The following is a 24,316-nucleotide window of genomic DNA, read 5'->3' as shown; positions in this document are numbered from 1 at the left end:
GCACAACTGATTTTATTTGCCTCCTACATTAAGAGACTTAGATAAACACTTGCATGGTTTTTCAAGGCTGTGTCCCTGGAGTGACAATGACTCCAGCCCCTAAAATTCCTGCTTGTGAAACCTCATCGCTGCCAGAAGAATCTACCGTTTGTTCCAGCCAACACCTGGTGACAGGCAGCTAGGCCCTGAGCCCCATTTAAGAGCAGTTCCTTTAGAAAGCTTGCAATTGTAAGTCCTTTCTCTGTCCCTTTGAGATGTAAATCTTCTACCACTTGGAACTGTCTTCTTAAGGACCTGCGAGCTGACTCACTGATTGCAAACGTTCAGGGAGATAACCCCACTCCTGTCCCCACGGGAGGGTGAGGTCCTGACTTTGGTGGGCACCTTGCTCTTATTTGCAGCACCGCCTCCTGTCCTAAAGACATGAGACGTTTGTCTCTCCTCTGGATAAGTGCCTATTAACCAACCCAGGTGTCCTGGTCACATGAACCAGCCCAGCCTAGCACCTGGCACTGCCTTTCCCTCAGCACACCCTAGTCTGTAAAAGTCTCCTTCTGGTTGTTTTGGCAAAGTGGAGCTTATTTCATGCTAGCCCCCTTCTCTATTGCAATAGTTATTACTGAATAAAGTCTATCCTTACCACTTTAACTAGTGTTGGACTTTGTTTCTCTTCCATAAGCTCATGGAGAAGACAATGCAGTTCCATCCATTTCTGGCTCTTACATTGCTAACAATCAGCTCTGGGGGCCCTGAGAGGGACAGACCCACACCACCGGCTTCATCCAGGTGCTGTCATGGTTCCTGGTTCCTCTTTGGTTCTTCCTCACTGCAAGAAGTATCACTCCACCTGAAACCTCAAAGCAGAGCCCCTTCACATGTGGATATGGTGAACACATCTTAGCCATGGTGGGATCAGGGGCTCAGGAGTTCGAGATGAGACTGGACAACATAGTGAGACCTTATCTCACTATGTTCCTGAAGTCAGGGACTAGGGAGCCAGTCTTTTGTTCTCTCCTTGTTTCTCATGCTTCTGGGTCCAGACTGAGAGAGAGATTCCCTTTTGTCTGTTTTAGGAATATACAGTCTGGGTTTCCTGACTTCCCGGGCAAGTGACCCCAGAGCTCTCCTGGCACAATACGATAACCATCCCCCAGAGAGATAGGATGGCTCCAGCCACAGATGGGTGACTCATTCCTGGCAGGTGTCCCTGGGCCAGGGCTTAGGCAGCCAGTACCAGTGCTTGTGGATCCCCTCCCCACCGCCATTAACTTATTAGTTCAGCCCAGCTTTCTCCCATAAGAATCCTCCTTGCCTAGTAGGACGATCCAGGATGTCATAAGATGCAGCTCTTCTTCAGACTGAGGCCCCTGATTGCCACACTTCTCTACCTGCCGGTGCAACCTGGTCTCCTGCCTTGCAGGTACCGACCTAGCTGTCTCTTCCTAACTCCTGTCATCTGATGCGTGATTTGCTTACAATCTGAGATCTCCTCTGTAACTTGGCTCTGGGCCTCTTTCCCTCTTCTGCATTCAGTAATTCTTGGGGATTCAGTAATTTTGGGTAATCTCCCCTGACTCTTCCCCTCTATGTCTTTTTTTCTTTTCTTTTCTCTCTTTTTTTTATTTTTTGTTGAGACAGGGTCTTTCAGCGTAACCCAGGCTGAAGTGCAGTGGCATGATCATGGCTCACTGCAGCCTTGACCTCCCAGGCTCAAGAACTCCTCCTGCCTCAGCCTCCTGAGTAGCTGACAGGTGTGCACCACCACACCCGGCTAATTTTTAAAAATTTTAGTAGAGATAAGGTCTCACTATGTTGCCCAGGCTGGTCTCAAACTCCTGAGCTCGAGTGATCCTCCTGCCTTGGCCTCCCAAAGCCCTGGAATTACAGGCATGAGCCACTATGCCCAGCCCCGTTTCTGTGTCTTAACCCCACTCTCCCATCAGTCTCTTCTTGTCCCTGGTTCTCTCAGTGCAAATTTTCCATACAAAGAGTGCACTCACCTTCCACAGCCTCTCCCTCCCTCTCCACTGTAGAACTCTTCCCTTCACCTAAGGTTAAAGTCCCTTCCTGCAGCTATTTATCCATCCCTGGTCCTCTAGACTGGTGTTCTCGAATGTTTCTGCCCCACTCCTATGGTAGTTCTAGTTTTTTATGAAGTTTCAGGCATTTTTTTCTGTGATCCTAGAGATCAGGGATGCCAGGACCTGATATGTCCCTATGGACCATATTAAAGGCATGACTGTTACTGTTAAAGGATATGTGTTTAATGCAGAGTGGACAGTGAGCTCGTCCACACCTGAATGTCATGGGTAGGGATGGTGCTACAGATGACATTCTGGCTTTGGAATATTCAGGCCAAAGTAGGGTCATTGAATTAAATGTTAAAACCCCAAATATCTTTGGGTGAAATTCACAGGAACCTGGTTGCAAAAGCTATTTTTTTTTAGAAGAGAAATAAAGGTGCTTTTTTGGCCAATTTCTCAATGAAAATGCTTTTGCCTTTTGGGATCTAAATATATGCTGACGTTTATGCATTTTTAAGCTTCGTTCTCCACAGCTGTGCCTTGTTTGAAACAGCTCGTGAGTGTGGCTGGTAACCCTGCCGCCGCCCTGCTGGGAACCTTGTTGCACAGTAGGACTCGTAGGTCCCCACCTCGCTGCAGCTTAATTAGGGAATTATATTTTTCTGAAGACTTTTGGTTCACTGAATTTAATAGACTGAGGAGTTTTTAAATGTTATTATATTGGTAATAAATTCTTCAGTATGATTTAGTATTTGAAATTATTTAAAGGAAGGATTCATATGAACTGGAATGAACTTATCACTTTTTATGCCAATGTTTTACAGTCTTGAAATAACTGAAATGATATGAATGTTTTGCAGGACATCAATTCTGGATATCATTTTTGCTTTCATTTGGAAAGATATTGGCATCGTTTCACAGTATTTTATTGACATAAGCACTAAGCCTACATAGGAGTAACTATTAATAGTTCTTCTTTTGTGACCCATTTAAATGCTGTACAATTTTACCCAGTAGCCACTGGGAGTGTGTTGTGGTGGGTTTACTTTTCATCTACCTCTTTCTCCAGCTGCCACCCCTACCACACACACATAGGCACACACACATACTTCTGTCTTGTTTGATTGCTTGACATAATCCTTAATACAGGAAAATGACCATTTTTGAGTATGAAAGAGAAATGGTTTCTACCATATTGATATATCCAAGGCCAGGGAAAACCATGACGAAACTTTTTTTTTTTTCCTAGAGACAGGGTCTCACTCTGTCGCCCAGGCTGGAGTGTAGAGGCACGATCACAGCTCGCTGCAGCCTCGAACTCCTAGGTTCAAGCCATCCTCCCACCTCAGCCTCCTAAGTAGCTGGGACTACAGGCATGTGTCATCACACCCAGCTAAGTTTTTAACTTTTTATAGAGACCCATCTTGCTATGTTTCCCAGGCTGATCTTGAACTTCTAGACTCAAGTGATCTGCAGTGGCTCACACCCGTAATTCAAACCCTTTCAGCCTCCCGAAGTGTTGTGATCACAAAATGTTAGGATTACAGGTGTGAACCACTGTGCCTGGCCAAACTTTTTAATTTTAGTTTGAATTTAATTTAATTTAATTTTTTGAGATGGGGTCTCACTCTGTTGCCCAGGCTGTAGAGCAGTGTCAAGATCATAGGCTCCTGGGCTCAAAGGATCCTCCTGCCTAAGCCTCCCAAGTAACCGAGTCTACAGACACGTGCCACTTTATGAATTTTATCACTGTATAAACAAATTTTCTTGGGGAAAATAGTTGGATTTTCTGAATTCAGGTGATCAGAAATTAATATTGTGTGTCAATGATAGGCTAGATCAAGAAAATGTGTCACATATATGCCATGGAATACTATGCATCCATAAAAAAGGATGAGTTCATGCAGGGACACAGATGAAGCTGGAAACCATCATTCTCAGCAAACTATCACAAGGACAGAAAACCAAACACCACATGTTCTCACTCATAGGTGGGAACTGAACAATGAGAACACTTGGACACAGGGTGGGGAACATCACACACCGGGGCCTGTCATGTGGTGGGAGCCTGGGGGAGGGATAGCATTAGAAGAAATACCTAATGTAAATGACGAGTTGATGGGTGCAGCAAACCAACATGGCACGTGTATACATATGTAACAAACTTGCACGTTGTGCACGTGTACCCCAGAACTTAAAGTATAATAAAAAAAAAAAAAAAAGAGAAACAAACAAACAAAACAAAAAACAGGTTGCAGTAAAGAAGCCGACCCAAACATATCAAAACCAAGGAAGGTGGCGATGAGAGTGACCTCTGGTCGTCCTTACTGCTACGTTCCCACTAGCGTTATGACACTTTACAAATGCCATGGAAACGTCAGGAAGTTACCCTATATGGTCTAAAAAGGGGAGGCATGAATAATCCACCCCTTGTTTAGCATATCATCAAGAAATAACCATAAAAATGGGCAACCAGCAGCCCTGGGGGCTGCTCTGTCTATAGAGTAGCCATTCCTTTATTCCTTTACGTTCTTAATAAACTCGCTTTCACTTTGAAAAAAAAAAGAAGTTAATATTGTGGGTAACAACAGCTAAGCCAGCTGTTTCTCTGTTGTTTTTGAGTCTCAGATCACTTGGGATCCTTCTGAGATGCAAGACTCCTTTCATCTCACTGACCTAAGTTGCTTTTCCCTGGAAGCCCTTGTAACCATGGACTGACCCTATAGTATTTATAAATCCTACTCATCTGTCTATGGCCACTGCTTGGGCATTTCCAGGATCATAGAGCAGAGGCATAGGAGGGAGGGTCTAGTAATTACATCTTCTTTGCGATTAGTTTCTACGAAATAAATGGATTGTGGTTTTAACCTTTTTTTTTTTTTTTTTGCATGCCTAGTAATTTTGGATGCCAGATGTGAATTTCATATTTTGGGGTACTAAATGTTATCATATTCCCTTAAAGGGTGTTGGATTACTTACTTTTCTCGCAGGCAATTAAGTAACCTTTGGACCAGTCTGATTCTGCTGAGACTCTGATCTGAGGCTTTGTCATGATGAGTCAAAGACTACGTTAATTCTAATAAAAAGATGAGTGGAGCCTTTACCCCATGTCTGAGTGTTTTGAGGCTGCTTCATATTGGCTGGGGGGAAGGTGAGTGATTCCAATTCCATGGGAGCTCTGGGAATTATTCATGGAGCTTTCCCTTGAGCTTGGGTGGTTTCCTTCACTTTGGCTTCAGGGAATTTTCTCACACAGAGCTGTATTCAAAGGCTCAAGGAAATGCTCTGAAGACCTCTGCAGCTCTCTCTCCGCAGCTCCCTTCTTTTTGCTATGGAATCTTGCAAAATTAGTCTCCCTGGTGTCCCCTGGTGGAGGTGGTGACCTCACTGCCTTTTCCAGATTTACATGGTACACCCACTCTAACATGCCTCTGTCATACCTCTGTTGACATAGAGTGGGCCCTTGTTCCAGGTGATGCTACACAGTGTCCTGTGTCACTGGGTCACACACGGAGCCTCAGGTGGTGCTGCTGCACTTGGACTGATAGAGGCTTGTGGACTGGAAAGGAAACGCACACCAGAATATGTGTCAATTCCAGTCAAGGTGAATTATTGCCTCTTCTGTGGTAGAGGGAGTTTAATGACCTCAATTTGAAACCAAAAGCTGGTCTCCTTGAAAGCTGGTGCCATGTCAGGGGCTCAGACCTTCTGATCCTCCTTCCTGGCTGTGAAAGGAAGGGAGGTATTTTCTAGGTCACTGACCACATACCACGTACCTGGGGCCATGTTGCTCTCCTCTAACAAAGATGCAGCAGATGCAGTTGGGGCTGCCACTCGACTGAGTTTGAAGCACTCCACTGACATCCTCCAGGCTCTGTCTGGTTTCTGTAGAGACCACACTGGTGAAATAAATGAAGGTGGGGTTCGCCACCACCCCAGCTTCCTGTAGGTATATAAGAGTGGCCTTAATCTCTGCCATTTCATTGGGATGTGATATTACTTTTTTTTTTTTTTTTTTTTTTGAGACGGAGTCTGGCTCTGTCGCCCAGGCTGGAGTGCAGTAGCACGATCTCGGCTCACTGCAAGCTCCGCCTCCCGGGTTCACGCCATTCTCCTGCCTCAGCCTCCGAGTACCTGGGACTACAGGCGCCTGCCACCACGCCCGGCTAATTTTTTTATATTTTTAGTAGAGATGGGGTTTCACCGGGTTAGCCAGGATGGTCTCAATCTCCTGACCTCGTGATCCACCTGCCTTGGCCTCCCAAAGTGCTGGAATTACAGGTGTAAGCCACCGCGCCCGGCCATACTTTTTATTTATTATTTTGGCTGGAGCAGGGGCAGTTCAGAGCTTCTACTTAGCCTTCCCAACTAAGAACACTCTTGCCACAAGCCATGAGTCTAATATGGATGTTCTGTCAACTGTCCAATGCACCTATTTCCAGTCCATCCACTTTGTACTTGTGCCAGGATCCCATCTATATTCGACCCCTGGATGCCCCTTCTCTAACAGGAAGGCCAACACTTTGGATCCCCCTTTCCACTTAGATTCTACAGTTAAAAATCTTCAAGATGTGTGAGTGTTCTCCTTTCCTGGTGCACTGTTACTCAAGGAAATGGCTATGGGTCCTTTTGAGGAAGAACTAGGAAAGTTATTACTACATACAGTAGCCTTGATGTTGGTAGATTCTTTCTCCTGGGGACTTGGCTTTCTGTCAATTGCTTCTGGACTGAAAATTGGCTCAGATCTAAAAATAGAGCAAGGAATCTTGACTTCTTATTGAGATGTCTGCTCTCAGCTCCTTGATTATCCACCTTTGGTTTCTTGTATAGATTTATAGATCTTTGTATAGGTGTGTTTGTAAAGCTCAGGTTTTCTCAATCTTGGCACCATTAACATTTTGAGCCAGATCATTCTTTGCTATCAGGAGCAGTCCTGAATACTGTAGGTGTATTAGTCCATTCTCATGCTGCTATAAAGAAATACCCGAGACTGTGTATTTTATAAAGAAAAGAGGTTTAATTGACTCACAGTTCTGAATGGTTTGGGAGGCCTCAGGAAACTTACAATCATGGTGGAAGGCACCTTTTCACAGGGCGGCAGGAGAGAGAACGAGTGCCAAGCAAAGAGGGAAAAGCCCCTTATAAAACCATCAGATTTCATGAGAACTCACTCATTCTCACAAGAACAGCATGGGGGTAACTGTCCCCAAGATTCAACTACCTCCCACCAGGTCCTTCCCATTACATGTGGGAATTATGGGAACTACAATTCAAAATGAGATTTGGGTGGGGAAACAGGCAAACCATATCATGCTACTCCTGGTCCCTCCCAACTCTTATGTCGTTACATTTGAAAACACAATCATGTCTTTCCATCAGTCCCCCAGAGTCTTAACTCATTCCAGCGTTAACCCAAAAGACTAAGTCCAAAGTCTTATCTGAGACAAGGCAAGTCCCTTCTGCCTAAGAGTCTGTAAAATCAAAAGCAAGTTAGTTACTTCCCAGATACAATGGGGGTACAGGCATTGGATAAATATACCTGTTCCAAATGGGAGAAATTGGCCAAAACAAAGGGGCTACAGGTCCCTTGCAAGTCTGAAATCCAATAGAGCAGTCATTAAACTTTAAAGTTCCAAAATAATTTTCTTTGACTCTATGTCTCACATCCAGGTCACAGTGATACAAGAGGTGGACTCCCACAGCCTTGGGCAGCTCTATTCCTGTGGCTTTGCAGGGTACAGAACTTCCTCCCGGCTGCTTTCACAGACTGGGGTTGAGTGTCTGCAGCTTTTCCAAGTGCACAGTGCAAGCTGTTGGTGAATCTACTATTCTGGGGTCTGGAGGACGGTGGCTCTCTTCTCATAGCTCCACCAGGCAGTGCCCCAGTGGGGACTCTGCATACAGGCTCTGACCCCACATTTCCCTTCCACACTGCCATAGCAGAGGTTCTCCATGAGGGCTCTGCCCCTGCAGTAAATTTCTGTCTGGACATCCAGGTGTTTCCATACATCTTCTGATATCTAGGCAGAGGTTCCCAAACCCCAATTCTTGTCTTCTGTGTATCTGCATGGCCAACACCAAGTGGAAGATGCCAAGGCTGGGGGCCTGTGCCTTTGAAGCAATGACCTGAGTTCTACCTTGGCCCCTTTTCACCATGGCTGGAGAGACTGGGACACAAGGCACCAAGTCTTGAGGCTGCACACAGCAGAGGGTGGCCCTGGACCCAGCCCACAAAACCATTTTTCCTTCCTAGGCCTCTGGACCTGTGATGGGAGGGGCTGCTGTGAGGGTCTCTGACATGCCCTAGAGACATTTTCCCCATTGTCTTGGCAATTAACATTTGGCTTCTCGTTATTTATGCAAATTTCTGCAGCCAGCTTGAATTTCTCTCCAGAAAATGGGTTTTTCTTTTCTATTACATCATCGGTCTGCAAATTTTCCAAACTTTTATGCTCTGCTTCTTCTTGAATGCTTTGCCACTTAGAATTTTTTTCTGCCAAATACCCTAAATCATCTCTCAAGTTCAAAGTTCCACAGATCTCTAGGGTATGGGTAAAATCCTGCCAGTCTCTTCACTAAAGCATGGCAAGAGTCACCTTAACTCCGGTTCCCAACAAGTTCCTCATCTCCATCTGAGACCCTCAGCCTGGACTTCATTGTCCATATCACTATCAGCATTTTGGTCAAAGCCATTCAACAAGTCTCTAGGAAGTTCCAAATGTTCCCACATTTTCCTGTCTTCTTCTGAGCCCTCCAAACTGTTTCAACCTCTGCCTGTTACCCAGTTCCTAAGTTGCTCCCACATTTTCAGGTATCCTTATAGCAGCACTCCACTCCTGGTACCAAGTTACTGTATTAGTCCGTTTTTACCCTGCTATGAAGAAATATATCCAAGACTGGATATTTTATAAAGAAAAGAGGCTTAATTGATTCACAGTTCTGCATGACTGGGGAGTCCTCAGGAAACTTACAATCATGGTGAAGGCACCTCTTCACAGGGCATCAGGAGAGAGAATGAGTGCCAAGCAAACGGGGAAAACCCCTTATAAAACTATCCGATCTCATGAGAACTCACTCACTATCATGAGAACAGCATAGGGGTAACCACTCCCAAGATTCAACTACCTCCCACTGGGTCCCTCCCATGACATATGGGAATTATGAGAACTACAATTTAAGATAAGATTTGGGTGAGGACACAGCCAAACCATATCAGTAGGATATTTAGCAGCATCCCTGGTCTCTACACACTAGATATCATTTACATCCTCCTAGTTCAGATTGTAATAACTGAAAATATTTTCCCCCAGCTGTGACAACAAAAATGTCTCCAGACATTGCCAGTGTCTCCCCAGGGAGGGAAGAGGAAATGCCCTGCTCCTCCTTTGGGAACCACAAGGGTAGACTGAGGGCTTTACTTGTTGGCTGCCCTCTGTCTTGTTGGTATGGGTGCTGTGTTCTATTAACATCTATTACTATAGCTTGGTGTAAGGCCAACCTGCTGCCTGCCCTTTTATGATTATTGCACCCACCGTGCTTTTGATGGGTGTATGTTGCCATCCAGCCTCTATTATTTCTAGATCCTGCCATGCATGTTGTTATCAGGGAGCCTGGTTCTGTAGTGGTTTCCCTGATACCCAGTCCTGTCCTGCAGAGGATGGACACCACCATGCTACTCAGTACTTTTGGGGTCCCTCTCATTAGCATGTTCCTTATTGCTTTGGTAAAGGCAATGCCTTCATTGCACTTTTTCAGACTTGCAGGGTGTATCCGCTGTGGCATGCCCTCAACTCTAGCCCTTTGGTCCCCACATCCACTTTTTGTCATGGCGGGTCTGGCATTTTGGCCTCAGTCAGTATGAGCACCATCTTCTCCAAGGTTCCAAAAGCCATCCTAGCAGCTTTTAGGTATCATCTCCTGAGGTCTTTCCTAAAGTGTTAAGTCCTGTATCATAAGATAGTTTTCTTGTATCAATGAGCTTTCTCTTGCCCAACTTCATTTTCTGCTCCTGCTCCTGCTGGTGCCTTCCTGCCTTGATCTGATGCTCAAATCCAGTCTCCTGCACATTATTTGTACATGTTGGCCAAGTCCTGCAGGTCCTTTGGGGAGAGCCCTTTCCTCCACTATAAGGCTTAGCACTCCTCCACACCAGCTTATGGGTGATTCTAGCTTAGTCATGAGTTTGGTGGGCATGAGGGAAGGTGGAAATTCTCTTGGGATAGGTGTGTATTATCCTACCAGACAGAGACTCTGCATCATCTTCAAGCACCAGGGGCACTAGCCTTCGACAGGGAGGAAAAGGCCAGTCTTGCAAGCCCAGAGGCATCAGAGGGATCTGAGAATTTGAGATCTTCAAGCACATCCACCCGTGACTCAGGATCCATTTCTATTTCAATCAGACCTTGGCCCAGCACACCTGCTGACACTGAGGATTTGGATTTGTGTGGGGTTCTGCTAGGCTCATGATAAGCCTTGGGCTTTCTTCAACCTCCTCTGCCTGTAGTCCATAGGAAATAAGAGTCTTCTTTACTTTTATAAAATAAACCAGAGCTTCCAAAACGGACCTGGGTTTCATACTTAGCCTTGAGGTCCTAATGAATCACCCCCAGCCTTGCTTTATTTCTGTCTAGAGCCTTGATTTCCGCAGCATCAGCTATCTGATTTCATTGTCTTTATAACTACTCTTTCCCACATATTTCTTGGCTGGCTGACTCAGTCTCTTCATGATTCCCATATCGTGCATTCTTTCCACAGGTGTAGCACCCCACTTCCCCAGGGTGAGTGCCCTAACACCTGCACAATACTGCACTTCTGTGGGGCTCTATGCTGCACCTGCATGCTGCACTGAGGGTCCACACTGTCAGCTGGCTGGCAGGTGATCCAGCTCCAAACCCTATGCCAAGGTCTGCTTTCCTCCCACTGCTCCTGATGTGACTGTCAGGTCAGTCTCCCAGAAGCTGCCTCTAAGGTGACGCTGAGAATGCGAGGTGACACTGAGCCGTGCCTTGTAATGCTGCTGTGTGGCAGTGAATGGGGCAGGATGTGGCAGAGAGAGAATTCAGGCCATGACTGAGGCAGAGCAATGCCTTAGTGGATCCTACAGCAAGCTTTGGAGATGGAATGGAAGATTCTGCAGAGTTGTCCCAAACTGGGACCAGGGGGCCAGGCCTTTTTTTTTTTTGGGATATGTTCTGCCCCCTGCATAGCTCCCTTTGCCTGAGAGCAATCTTTTCAGGGACTCAGAATTGAGAGTTGGGTCCATCACCAACACTCTCAGCAGGTGCGACAATGAGTACTTCAGTCCCCAGAGGGCAGGGGATTGGGGTGTGGTCCACTGTGGAGTCCAGCACAGAAACCAACCTTAGCTCTCGGCCAGAGGTCCTAGTCAATTCAGGATGCCTTAAAAGAATACCACAGCCGGGAGGGTCAGCAACAGAAAATTACATTCTAAAAGTTCTGGAGGCTGGAAATCTGAGGTCAAGGTACCAGGGCTGGCTCCTTCTGAGGTCTCTCCCCTTGGCTTTTTCTCCCTGTGTCTCCACAGGGCCCCCCCCCCCCCCCCCCCGTGCATGTCTGTGTCTCAATCTCTTCTTCTTATAAGGACACCAGTCATAATAGATTAGGGTCCAACACTTATATACCTCATTGAACCTTAAACCTCATTAGAGGTCCTATCTCCACATACAGTTGTGTTGGGGGCAGGCCTGCAGCATATGAATTTGGCAACGACATGATCTGGTCCATAGCTCTAGATGAGCAGGTTGGCTCTGCAGAAAGAATCACAGATCTGAAATTTCGGGAACAATCACTGAAAAGTGAATTGGAGGAGTTCACCTGTGTAGAGAGTGGAGACAGGGAAAATAATTAAGGACTCAACCAAGCCCAATTCTGAAAGCTGTCAGGCTGCTGAGTATCGGGAAGTCCTTTCAGCCAGCCCACAGTGCAGCCTTCAGAGCTGCAGTGGCTCTTTGAAGACAAACACCCACTGACCTTTTCATCAAAGAGAGGGGCCACGGAGGTGACACGCAGGCTCTGCAGGCCGGCCAGCCAGTGCTCATCGGCAGGACAGGCTTGGGCATTTAATTGAGCTGAAAGGAACTAGGAGTTATACAATGACCTTTTCAGCCATACATAGGGAATAATTTAAGCCTTAAGAATAGCAGCGGCTTCAGTTATGTTTGTAGCACTTGGAATTAGAAGATGTGACGAGACAGAGATCCATGGGACCATCACAGGTGGATTTTACCTGTCCCTGTCTGTCTCTCGTATTCTTCCTTTCCCTCCTGTTGGCTAGTGCCTCTTGGAAGAGCCACCTCACCTAGTGTCAAGATGGGATGGAAGGTTGCATGCATGAAACACAAATTATTTCAGATTAGAGGGAGACATAGAGGGTAAAGTTGAGAGAGAGAGAGAAAGAGAGAGAGAGAGAAAGAAAATATAAGTCATGCATACTAAGTTTTCAATAACTTCAAGAAATAATAAAACATACACACCTACTATATAGAGTGGCTAATTAAGAGTGACCAGTAGTGTGGAGAAGAGATGGGCTATGAAGCAGAGGCAGAATGATGTTTGTGCAATATTAGTTGCTAAAATCCTGGAAGACCATAGCCAAATATTTGTTAATTATTATTTTTTCTTCAAAAAGGCAGTAAAACTCAATTATCTAGGTTTAAAACAGGTGTGTTTTGTGGGAAGATTTTTTAACATTCTAGAAAACTGGATTAAAATTTGACAGCAGACTTTTAAAATACCCTTTTTTTCTCATTTTCAAAAGCGAAAATTCTTACCTGTTGGCATGGGAAAGAGAATTTAATTTCACAGAACAAAAGAGCTTTCTTTCCTACAGCAACATTCACACTTAGTGACCACTGGGGTATTTATTTATTCAGAAGTGGTTTCAGGTGCCAACTCAGTGCTGGGTATCATGCCAGGCATGGCAATGAAAAAATAAGCAGCGTGGATGAGTTTGTGTCCTTTGTAGGGACATGGATGCAGCTGGAAACCATCATTCTTAGCAAACTATCACAAGAACAGAAAACCAAACTCCGCATGTTCTCACTCATAGGTGGGAACTGAACAATGAGATCACTTGGACTCGGGAAGGGGAACATCACACACCGGGGCCTATCATGGGGGGAGGGGGGAGGGGGGAGGGATTGCATTGGGAGTTATACCTGATGTAAATGACGAGTTGATGGGTGCTGACGAGTTGATGGGTGCAGCACAGCAACATGGCACAAGTATACATATGTAACAAACCTGCACATTATGCACATGTACCCTAGAACTTAAAGTACAATAATAATAAAAAAAAAATAAATAAATAATAAAAATAAAAATAAAAAAAATAAAAAAAAATAAAAAAAAGCAGCAGCGTGGTGTGGCCTGGCCTCTCTCTCTCAAGAGACTGAAAGCCCAGAAGGTGGGAGACAAGGCTTGAGTAAACAAGCACACACATTCATGCATCCTTACAGCAAGTACATCTTTCCAGGAGGGGTTTAAAGAATTAAGCTGTATGTCCATACCTATGGATAGAACCTCCAGGTTCAGGCATAGCCTCCAGGCTCAGGGCCACACCACATCCAGTGGTTGGGAGCAGGCTAGAGTCTGCTGGAAGATTCAAGCTCAGGGCAGCAGGGAAGGAGGTGAGGAGTCAAAGACAGGAGCCCCTGGGTTTGCCCGTCAGGCCAGGGATGCTGAGGCTCCCCATGTAGACACCCAGAGTGTACAGTTGGCATTGGGCTGGGAAGCAGTGAAGGCAGAAGAGGGGAGCCTCGCCATCAAGGCCAGGCTGTGCAGACTCCGTTCCAAGGAAGGTGACCACCTTCTTCGTCTGTGCTGGATTAAAACAGCACTATGTCTGCAAAGGTGAGGAAATGAAGCAGAAGTTAGGTTCATTTTCAAAGTCCCCACACCCCCAGAAACTATACACAAATGATGCATTTCGTATGAAAGTCTGATGAAAAGCCCTAGGTCATTAATATATAGTGTCCCTATAAATAATATCAAAGACAACTTGGGCCAACTCTGCCCCTTCAGGCACGCTTCCAAGAAGATGAAAATAATCTGTCCTTTATATATATATATATATTGCCATAAATTATAGAACCACATGTCTGTATTTTAATTCAGCCAGGCTGAAGTTTTCCCCAAGATCTAACATATGAAGCTGTAGATCTAATTCTTCTGAAGTTCCTTCAAAATTTATTTCCCAGCTCAATATATTTCACATATGTTTTTGCTTAGGTTGGCAGACACAAGGCTTGAATACTTCTATATTATCAGTGGAGAAAATCAGACACGGAGCAATGGAGCAACATCGCCAAGGTCAAGTAGAAAATGATTTCTCACGTCCAGGATCCAAGTTCTAAGCTTCTGGTTCAGAACCCCAATGGTCACCTACCAGTGTTTGGCTAACCTGAGAAAAGCTGAACGATGGGACACGTCGAAGCTGTTGACATACATGTGTAAAAGTAAACCACAGCCAAGCAGGCCTGAAAAGGAGATAGAAAGGGAGAGCGTGTCCCTGTGTCAAGCAGCACTTCTCAAACCTGACTGCTCATCGGAACCACAGGAAAAGGCTGAAAGATTGCTCATTGACTGTCCTTGTCCCTGGATATGCTATGAAGAGGTCCAGGTAATCTTTGGTGTTCTTGATCTGACAACTGGTCTTGTTGGGGTAGTACTGTCCCCCAAGGATCAATGGGGCTAGGAGATGTCCTCCCAGGGCCCATCTGTGGGACAGGATGCAATGTGTGTTCAGGCTGGGATGCCGCTTGACAGCCAACGTGCTGGCACTTGAGACCTGCTGGGTTGCACACTCAGACCTGTCTCGTGTCACTGGTGAGCACCGATTTCCCAGGGCAGCTTGACCCTCCCTTTGTAGCAATACTGAACATTTACTCTGTGTTCTCTATAACAGGACAACTCCACAGCTCATTAACAGGAGATAGTTATTTTGCCAAAGATATTCTGGGGAAATAAATAGGATGAAATCGCTTGCCACAAGGCAAGTCTTGAGAAAATCCCCCTTAAGGTACTTCTATCCTTTCCCTGAAATTTCTCCGCGTGCTTGCGATGGCATCTGTGTTTGTTTCCTTCGTTTCCTGTGGCTACGAGAACCAAGTACCAAGACCGCGTGGCTTAAACAACCGAAATGTATCCCCTGGCAGTTCTGGAGGCTGAAAGTGTGAGGTCAAGGGGCGGCAGGGCTGGTTCCTCTGAGACCTCTCTCCTTGGCTTGTAGATGCCGTCTTCTCCCTGTATCCTCACAGGGTCGTCCCTCTGCGAGTGCCTGTGCCCTAATTTATTCTTCTTATAAGGACACCAGTCCTATTGGATTAGGGCCCACCCTAGTGACCTTGTTTTAACTTAATCACCTCTTTAAAGACCTTATCTCCAAATAAGGTCACATTTTGAGATATTAAGGGTTAGGACTTGAATGTATGAATTCTGGAGGAAGGCAATCAGCTCAGACCATAACCCACCCTCTCCCCAGTAGCCTTTTTGGTCCCTTGGCTGCTTCCAAAGAATTGCTGAGTCTACCCAGCAAAGCCTTGGTCCAGCCCTGCACCTCCAATCCTGCCCCTCTACTTGGAGCCTCAGCACTAACTGCTGTGTCTCCAAGCCCAGGCTGCTGCAGCCCTTGATGTGTCTTTGTGTTGTTAGAAAATGCAGGTCTGCTCCAGAGCCAGCCAGCGGAGCACAGGCTGATTCTCCATGTCCCCTCTGCACAGCCTGGAGGACCACAGCAGGGACCCCGTGGAGGCTGCCACTGGGAGGCCCCTTCTACACCTCCAGGCTGTGGGGGCTCCAGCCCCCAACAGGACAGGAGTGCCCTGGGGAGGGTGCAGTTTTGCCCCTGAGAAATCACAGGTGTCTCCTAGTATAGATAAGCAAGCCCCCTTCTTCCAATCTGTCGATCTGTCATACATCACAGATGACACTATGACTCCAGTTCCTCACCCCTGCCCTCCTTCTCCTCCTTTCCCACTACTAACCACCTGGGCAACCCTGAAGGCATCCCATGTGGGCCTTCCCAAGCATGGCACCGGGGGGGGGGCAAGAGGAGAAGGGGAGTGAGAGGAGAAGGAGGATGCTGCCTTTATTAGTTTGCAAATGATTTGTGTGGTCAGGATATGTAAATAAATAATTTATATACATATAAAAGTAAAAGAATATAACACACACATATATATATGTAAATAAAATGTTCATTTCTGTTGCTTTGTGAAATATGGGTTATTTTATAATAACTCATGTATCAAACTTCCCACTGGAGCAGGACTTGTCTACAGACAGGGCCCCATGTGAAGTGGCTGGAAGTTAAGGACACTGGTTCCCAGTAGAGTCTCTGTCTTGCTGCCTGGTGTTCCCACGGTGTGGATGAGAGGGTGCTGACCAGCTGGCGCTCCTGGCCAAGGCCTCTGAGAGTAGTCTGTGCTCGCCGGTGCCCATTTGGGGGCGCACGGCCTTCTGCTTGCTGTCCAAGGTGGACCTGAGGATGTGGTCGCATCGGTGACCTGGGCATGTAGCGAGGGCAGTCCAGGTCGGAGGGTGTGGGGATGCTGAGCTGAGGAGAGAGGATTGATGGGCTGGAGTCTGGTGGCCTGCTCTGCACAGGGAAATGAGGGGCGCTGGGGACCGGTCACACGACGCTTCAGTCTTCTCGCCAGACCCACTAAGTCCGGTACCAGGACTGGCAGAGTAACAGATGTGAATGTGCCTTCAGTCTGCACGACGCCTTTTTGGGGCAGCTGAGGGCCCACTCTGATGTCTTGAAGACTCTTCAGAGTCTCACTATGTTGGGACTGAACCAAGGATGGAACCTCTTCCCAGAAAGGCTGAACAGGGCTGAGGCAAGGAGACCTTTAACCAGGCCAGGGCCAGTGCCCAGGCTCCTTCCTGGCCCCGCTGTGGTTGTGAGGAGTGCACATCAGTAAGGCTGCTGGAGCCACTCTCCTCCCTTGTAGAAGTCGTGGGGACGGACCCCCACATCCCAGTCCATCTGCTCTTGTCCTTCCAGCTCAGGGTACAAGCAGGGCCACAGATTTGGGATGAGGGTGAGCGAGCAGAGATATTAAAGTCCTTGGGCTGAGTTTTGTGTTATAAAGGGCAAGGGAAACACAACTCCTGGGAAAACCTGGAGGTGCGTGAGCCAGTGTTTGCAGCAGCAGAAAACACGCAGGTGTTTGCAGAACTCCTTTTCCCTTAGAAAAACAATCCTTCCCACTGACCTTTGAAAGGTATTTTTCATGCATGTAAATCTTGCACTCATTGAAAAACGCACAATGGCATCCCTGTGATGATCTTTGAAACTTTAGCTTTTACTTTTTTCTTTTTTTTTTTTAAAGAGACAGGGTCTCGCTCTGCTGCCCAGCTGGAGTGCATTACTTTTTAAAGAACTCGAGCAATTCCTTCCATCCCTGGCGGAATTTGGAGCAGTGACCGAACGTGCCGTTCTCTTTTTCACCACTAGGTGGCCCTTGCTGCTCTCAGATGCCGGCCGGGCTTGCAGACAGGTGAATGCATTTCATTGGCTCCAGGGAGGCATGATGCCACCGGGCAGCTCTTTTTAAGAGAAAAGCCAGAACCGGTGGAGCAGCGACCCCTGAGCAGTGTTCTCTGTGCTGAGCTGCGGGACTGAGCTGTTGAGTTAGAGCCAACATGAGTGAGGTGAGTGATGCTTCGACCTGTAGAGGGAAACTTAGGAGTGAGAAGGGACCTCGGTTGAAGGATTAGTGTCAGGAAATGTGAGGGGCTTAGCAGTGCTGAGGAACAAATTAATCCTGTAATTCTTTGCTTGGAGGACTGACAGGATTGATCTCTTGGTTTGAATGGTCAGTACAGAAATTGGTTAAGTTTGCAACTTTTACAATTAACCTGAGGAAGAGAAAGGGATGCCTTGTTTGCTTCTGATTGAATTGTGACTTTGAAAAGTGCTTTGGGTTTTAGAGCTCAGAAGAGAAAGCCAATTGTTTTATTCTCTTATGAAGATGTGTATCTTTGCATGATTCCCGCGGTGGCACCTTCCAGAATGTGAGTGGGCAGGTGGTCTTCTGGTGAACGCAAGCCTTGGAAGGGAAGGGACAAGGTGGGGAGAGGGCTGGCCGATGGGTAGCATTTCATGGCCCGGTTGTACAAACTATCTCTGCAGTTAATCAGAGCACCAGGGAAAGAAATGCAAACAGTAGTAGGAGCTGGGAAACATCCGTGTGTATAGATCTGTGGCTCTGAGACCGGAGGCGGCCCTGGCAGAAGGGGAGCTACAATTTTGCAAATCCAAAGTCACTTCTCTAAATATGTTTATACAGAATGTGTTTTGTTGGGGCCAACTGACAGCACGTTTGTTTTTTAAAAATCATCTTCTCCTTTTTTCTCGTCTATGAAGCAGATTAGTGGTGGTACAACACCATTCTCTAATTCAGCTCGATAACCGAGCCAAATGCATTTTCATTTCCTCTTGGTTGGCACTTAAATAATTACTTTTAAAGATCTTTTATCTTCTCTTTTTCTGACAGATGGATGATTCTTTTCTTGGAAGTCTAGGGTAAAATTAACAACTTCAGAAATAAAATGCCTCCTCCTTGCTTTTATCTCTCTGATGGGTGATTTTTGATGTAAACATGACAAGAAGAAGAGCAAAGCACTATAAAACTTAGAAATGGGGTTTGGGGCAGAGCCAAGGGTTTGAGGCAGGGAGAGACCGACTGTGGGGTGGAAGGTGGGAATTCTCCCACCACCACTACCAACGGTACCTATGACAGCAGCTAACACTTGCCTAACGGGCTGTGTGCCGACAGTGTCAGGCTCTCTCCACACCTGTCACCTTCTTTGAACCTCTCAACAATGCTGTGCAGTGGGCACCATTATTATTCCCAATTGACAGATGAGGACACTGAGGCACAGAGATGGGAACTAAGTGGCTCGAGGTTACCAGCTAATGAACAATAGAGCCAAGACTTGGGCTGATTCAATGCTCGGTGGTTGACCGCCAGGTGAATCTTGATGTCTAAATGTGTATGGAATTTGCTGAACAGCGGGGATGCCAGAGGTTGGAGGGGGAGAGGGGAGGCGAGGAGAAAGAAAGAAGTTGAGGCTCTGAAATAGAGATGGAATGATGAGGATGAGACCTCCATTTCCCACAGGCTAGGGGGAGGGGCTTTCTGCTGGACTCTACAGATATTTCAGAAGCTCTTATGTCCACATCGGCTCACCTTGCTTACAACAAGAAGGGATGGCTGCATGGAATGGCTTTTCTTCATATACAACTTATTCAATAAGAGTTTCCTATAGAAGAAGGACTTAGAAAGCAGCACAGCACTGAGGGGTGGCCTCTTGAATCAAGTCAGCTATCCTGGGATTCTGGCTCAGTCATGCCATCTCTTGCTGAGGCTCTTGGGCAGCAAAGTGCTCATGAACTCCCCAGGATGCTCAGCTCTGCTGGGCTCACTCAACAGTGCAGGTCTCCAGGGAGAAAGCGTGTGTTCCAGAGCTCACCTGTGATTAGGGTCTCAGCCTGGTTCTTGCTGAACATGTAATCAGGGCAGCTCTGCAGTCACCACCCTGTCCTGGCACTTATCAGACACATGATAGGTTCTTACAGAGCTCTTGCCTTAGTTCCTTTCATGTGGATAAAAGCACACAAGAGGCGCATCCCACTTTTCTGCCTCCCCTTGCTGCTCACAAAACCCCTCCCAGCTCCCTGCGCCTCATCGTCCCTCCTGCCCTCTTCTCCCCCTCACATCACATGAGGCCCCCTCCCTCTGACCACCAGGGTGGCCACCGCTCCTGGCTGATCTCCACGTTCCTGGGCGTGTGCTCCTTGGAGAGCAGGAATTTGTCCTTTGACTAAACCTCAAATCTGCTTAAAATATTTAATAAAGTGGAACAGAAACTCCTTTCTGGGTAGAGAACTGGATACCCCTTCACGGCACCCCTCAAGGGGTTTCTTTGGTTGGATGAATTAAATGTGGCTTCTAGTTTTAATAACTCTCAGGTGGAAATAGCTTTCAGATGATCATTTACTTGTGGGTGTGACTAATTACCAAAGAAAGCCAGAGCAATGGAATTTGCCAGACTTTCCTTGACCTTAGGATTGATTGGGGTCTGGTGGGCAATAGTGCCTGCTGCAGCGCCAGGGCTGAGTGCCTGCTGTAGAGACTCCGGAGCTCATTAGCTGCTTACCCGGGCCAGTGGGTGAGCCTGCTGGGTGGAGAGGACCCCAAAGTGTCATATACTCCCCGGGGTCTGCTCTGCACTTCCAGGCCTCCCCGCCTTTAAGGGAAAGATGGAGCAACAAAGGGAGCCTCGAACTGGCTTTAAACTGGGCAGCTTTGCAACAGGACATCTTCTTTACTTCCTGTAACAACACTTTTTAGGGAAAATGGCATGCGATAGAAAAGAACAGCTCAAGAAAGTAAAGTACAACGAGGAAAGTAAAGTCCAAATTTAGGGTAATGTGAGAGAGAGGAGGTGGTTAGTGGGGGTGTCTGATTTACATTTCAGTATTAAAATATGTCAGATGTGCCTGCAGCAATCTATGAGATGAATTGGAAGAGAATGTAGCAGGGATCAGAATGCAGGCTGAAGTCTATCAGCTGGATCAGAAATCCTAACCACACAGCCTCAGTTTACAAGGTGCATGCTTTCTCCCTCATCGTACTCACCCAGGCACAGGAAAAATGATTACCTTTCTTTAGTCACTTAAAAGAGCTTTGAAAAAAGAGTTCCTGCAGTAATGACAGTCAGTCCCGTGTTCTCCTTTAGGTGTCTATTTTTAAGTTGCTTTTCAAAAGAACTCATTTAGGAGAGCCGGGGGCAAGGTTGGAAGGCATAAGGACGAACATCTGGAGCGTGAATTTAAAAACGTGACACCCTTGGCCTGTTTAGGGTGCGGGTTGGAGACATTCCAGGTCACATAATCAAATGACAGCTATTAATTGGACTCGAGACCCCTTTGGGAAAAGCCTCTTTGTAACCCCGAGTTTCACGGTCACGGGCTGGGCTCTTTTCTTTCTTTGGCGTGGACAGGAAAGTGCAACTCAGTGCCAGGCCCGTGGCTCGCTCTTTCGTCCAGACATTGGCCGCAGCGAAAGACGATGCCTATCAAAGGCATGGTTTGAACAACACCAAGGACATTGAAGGGCAAATCTTTAGATACGCATGTCTGTTCTTAGCACCCAAACAGAATCAATGTCAAATTTAATGCATACGTTAAAACATACAATAATCTCTAAAGGAAGAAGAAAGCTGTAAATGGCATTTTTCTTGACAGATTGCAAACGGGAGGCTTACATGCAGTTAACTCGTGAGGTGAGGGCATAGAATAAGCCTGAATTTTTAAAAAAATGTTTTGCCACTGATTTAAAAGTATCATACAACAGTGGTTTGGGGCTTACATAGTTGACTATCATGGTTACCCAGTGGAGATACTAATGTTAAAAAGAAGCAGAGCCTAAGAAGAGAAAGATTACAGCTTTGAGCTTCTTATGATATAAGAGTAAACTCAAACAGATGCTAATGGGTGGGTGATTAGATTTGTAAGGAGCTGTGTGTTTTAGACCAGTTGTTAAGCACAGATTCTGAGGGTGACTGCGTAAAATGTGGGTTTTGCAAATGGTCTGGAAAACCCAGCAACAGAAGGTCAAATGACAATTCAACTTCTTAAGTAATTATAACCCCATTGGAGGGTGCACCAGCAGCAAACACTCTGACAGATCAAGCAAGATCGGTTTTGGTTTTGTTGGACAACACCATGAAAGATACTCTTTCCTCTAATTGGGGATATTAAGTCCACATAGTCACCAGTTACAATTTGGGTTTGAAGTTCAACTTTTCCTAATAGAGAAGGGGTCAAAATTAAGCAGCAACATGTGTTTCACGGGGCTGATGATTGTAAAGAGTTGCCGTAAAACTTGTTTCCCCAATCATGCATTTTATGAAGAAATGCTGTGGGGTTAAAAAGTCTCAGGTTTTCCCTTTTGAATTGTAAGAATCACACAATGCAAGATGTATATTTTTTTCAAAAAGAAAATAAACGACTCACTATAGATTTTATTAAAGGTGTAGTGAAGTAGTGTGATCAAGATGAAAAGAAAACATGTGGTTTTGTAATGGAAATTTTCTTAAACTGATGCTGAACACATTCTTTGTGTTATTTATTTATTTATTTAGTTAGTTAGTTAGTTATTTTTTTGAGACAGAGTCTCGCTCTGTAGCCCAGGCTGGAGTGCAGTGGTGTGATCTCTGCTTACTGCAAACTCCGCCTGCCGGGTTCAAGCAATTCTCCTGTCTCAGCCTCCCGAGCAGCTGGGACTACAGGTGCCCACACCATGCCCAGTTAATTTTTATATTTTTAGTAGAGAAGGGGTTTCACCATATTGGTCCGACTGGTCTCAAACTCCTGAGCTCAGGTGATCTGCCCACCTCGGCCTCCCAAAGTGCTGGGGTTACAGGTGTGAGCCACCGGGCCCGGCCTGTGTTATTTTAAAAATTTCTATTTTCTACTCTCAGTGCTTCATTAGAGATGTGATCGGGGGAAGGCATTCACAATTTGTCTGTGATCCTTCTGTTCTTAGACCACTGGTCACGTTGAACTATTTGGACACACAGATAATATCAGGACTAAGCCTGGGGCTTTTCATTAATTTAGAATGACTTTCTAGAAAGGTCTTCATACTGGGATAAAAGAAGAATTTTAGGGGATGCATGCATACAGGTTTATGTTATATTGAATGATATTTTTATGAAACAACATTAAAAACCATGCTGTTAAAGTATTATAGGCTGCATAGTATTGATTAGAAGCCTCCTAGACTGTGAACTTCCCAATAGGGACAATTTTATGTCATTTACAAGCCTGACTGCTGATTTGGCACTTGGTAAATGTCCAGTTACTGAATGAATAAATAAGTTTTGGGATGTGGATTTATCAGTTGCTGTCATCAATAGGCCAGGCATTCTCTTTTCTAAATATTGAGGCTTGTGGTTGGGATACATTTGGAAAAGATGTATTCCGTCTTTTGTTCTTTACTCCTGGTTTGAAGCCCGTGTTTGCTATTTAAATCCTTTAATGTGGGAAATGGGTGCATTGTTATATACACAACACAAGTGCTCTCGTGACAGTAAAAGAAAATGAGAAAAAGTAAGAAGAATCGCAACAGAAGGAACTCGTGGCATTTGGGGAAATGTCAGGGAAAATATGGGAACTGAGCGAGGGACGTACAATTCTATCTCATGTTTCTGTGTTGTCTCCGTTGAGACTAACTCACTTCAGATAAGCTCAATGAAATTCAAACAAAAGAGACTAGCCAGAGAGTCAGAGCCTGTGAATCCCGTGGAAAATGGTTTGCTGTATTGAAACAGAAAACCAATTTAACTGTGATTAGAAGAGAACAAGGGAGAGTTCTAAGCAGACGTGCAGTGATATAGGCCCTAGTGCCCAATCGCCATCAGCCCAGTTGTAAACTCTGGCATATTGTTGAGGGTAAAATATATCTAGCACGTGGAAAGCAAGTTGCATATTATTGCAAGTAAATAGTTTAATTATCACCTAAAATTAATTCTTAATAGCATACTCATTAGTTAACATAAATAATTGATATTTGAATATTTAAATATTTTAGTAAATTTATATTTGAAACAGGAATATATGCAAATTTATATGCAAAAAGGGATGGATTCAAATTTCTCTTCTTGGGGAGTTCGAAACTGAATTGCACGTCCATATCCTTGTGTGATTAATCTGATAGGATCTCTGCTTTTCAAAATTCAAAAGGGAAAACCTGAGACTTTTTAACCCCACAGCATTTCTTCATAAAATGCATGACTGGGGAAAAAAGTTTTACGGCAACTCTTTACAATCATCAGCCCTGGGAAACACATGTTCCTGCTTAATTTTTACCCCCTTCTCTATTAGGAAAAGTTGAACTTCAAACCCAAATTGCACCTGTTGACTGTGTGGACTTAATATCCCCAATTAAAGGAAAGAGTATCTTTCATGGTGTTTTCCAATAAAACCAAAACCGATCTTGCTTGATCTGTCAGAGTCTTTGCTGCAGGTGCACCCTGTCATCCCCAGGAATAAACTATTTGCCATTCTTCTTCCCATCTTTCAAATGAGGTGCCATATGAACGATGAATACAGAAACGTTTTCCCATCACCTGGGCGCAGGTGCTTTTTGGGTATAGATATGGGAATGTTCGATAACGGATTGTTTTATGCCACAAACAAAGCAAGCTTGCCACAGTCATCAATGGCTCAAACCTATAAACGCCACATTCATGTT

General features: G+C 45.6%; 1 protein-coding gene across 13 annotated transcripts in view; it reads left to right on the top strand.

Annotated features, from left to right (window-relative positions):
* PCP4 (Purkinje cell protein 4) overlaps positions 1 to 24,316 on the top strand; it is a 485,020-nt gene that overhangs the window by 405,518 nt on the left and 55,186 nt on the right. For 11 of the 13 annotated variants that reach the window (XM_050784608.1, XM_050784611.1, XM_050784610.1 and 8 more), the window contains exon 2: positions 17,628 to 17,702. In XM_050784608.1, the coding sequence (XP_050640565.1) occupies positions 17,694 to 17,702 (9 nt within the window). In that variant the 5' untranslated portion in view covers positions 17,628 to 17,693. Of the gene's footprint in view, positions 1 to 5,162; positions 5,173 to 17,615; positions 17,703 to 24,316 lie in introns of those variants that run through there. The other 2 variants (XM_050784605.1, XM_050784598.1) reach the window with 2 other exon arrangements.

The sequence above is a fragment of the Macaca thibetana genome, chromosome 3 (genome assembly GCF_024542745.1).
Source record: "Macaca thibetana thibetana isolate TM-01 chromosome 3, ASM2454274v1, whole genome shotgun sequence".
NCBI classification, from domain to species: Eukaryota; Metazoa; Chordata; class Mammalia; order Primates; family Cercopithecidae; genus Macaca; species Macaca thibetana.
Note: the sequence above shows the minus strand (reverse complement) of the source record. Positions and strands in the feature narration are given on the sequence as shown.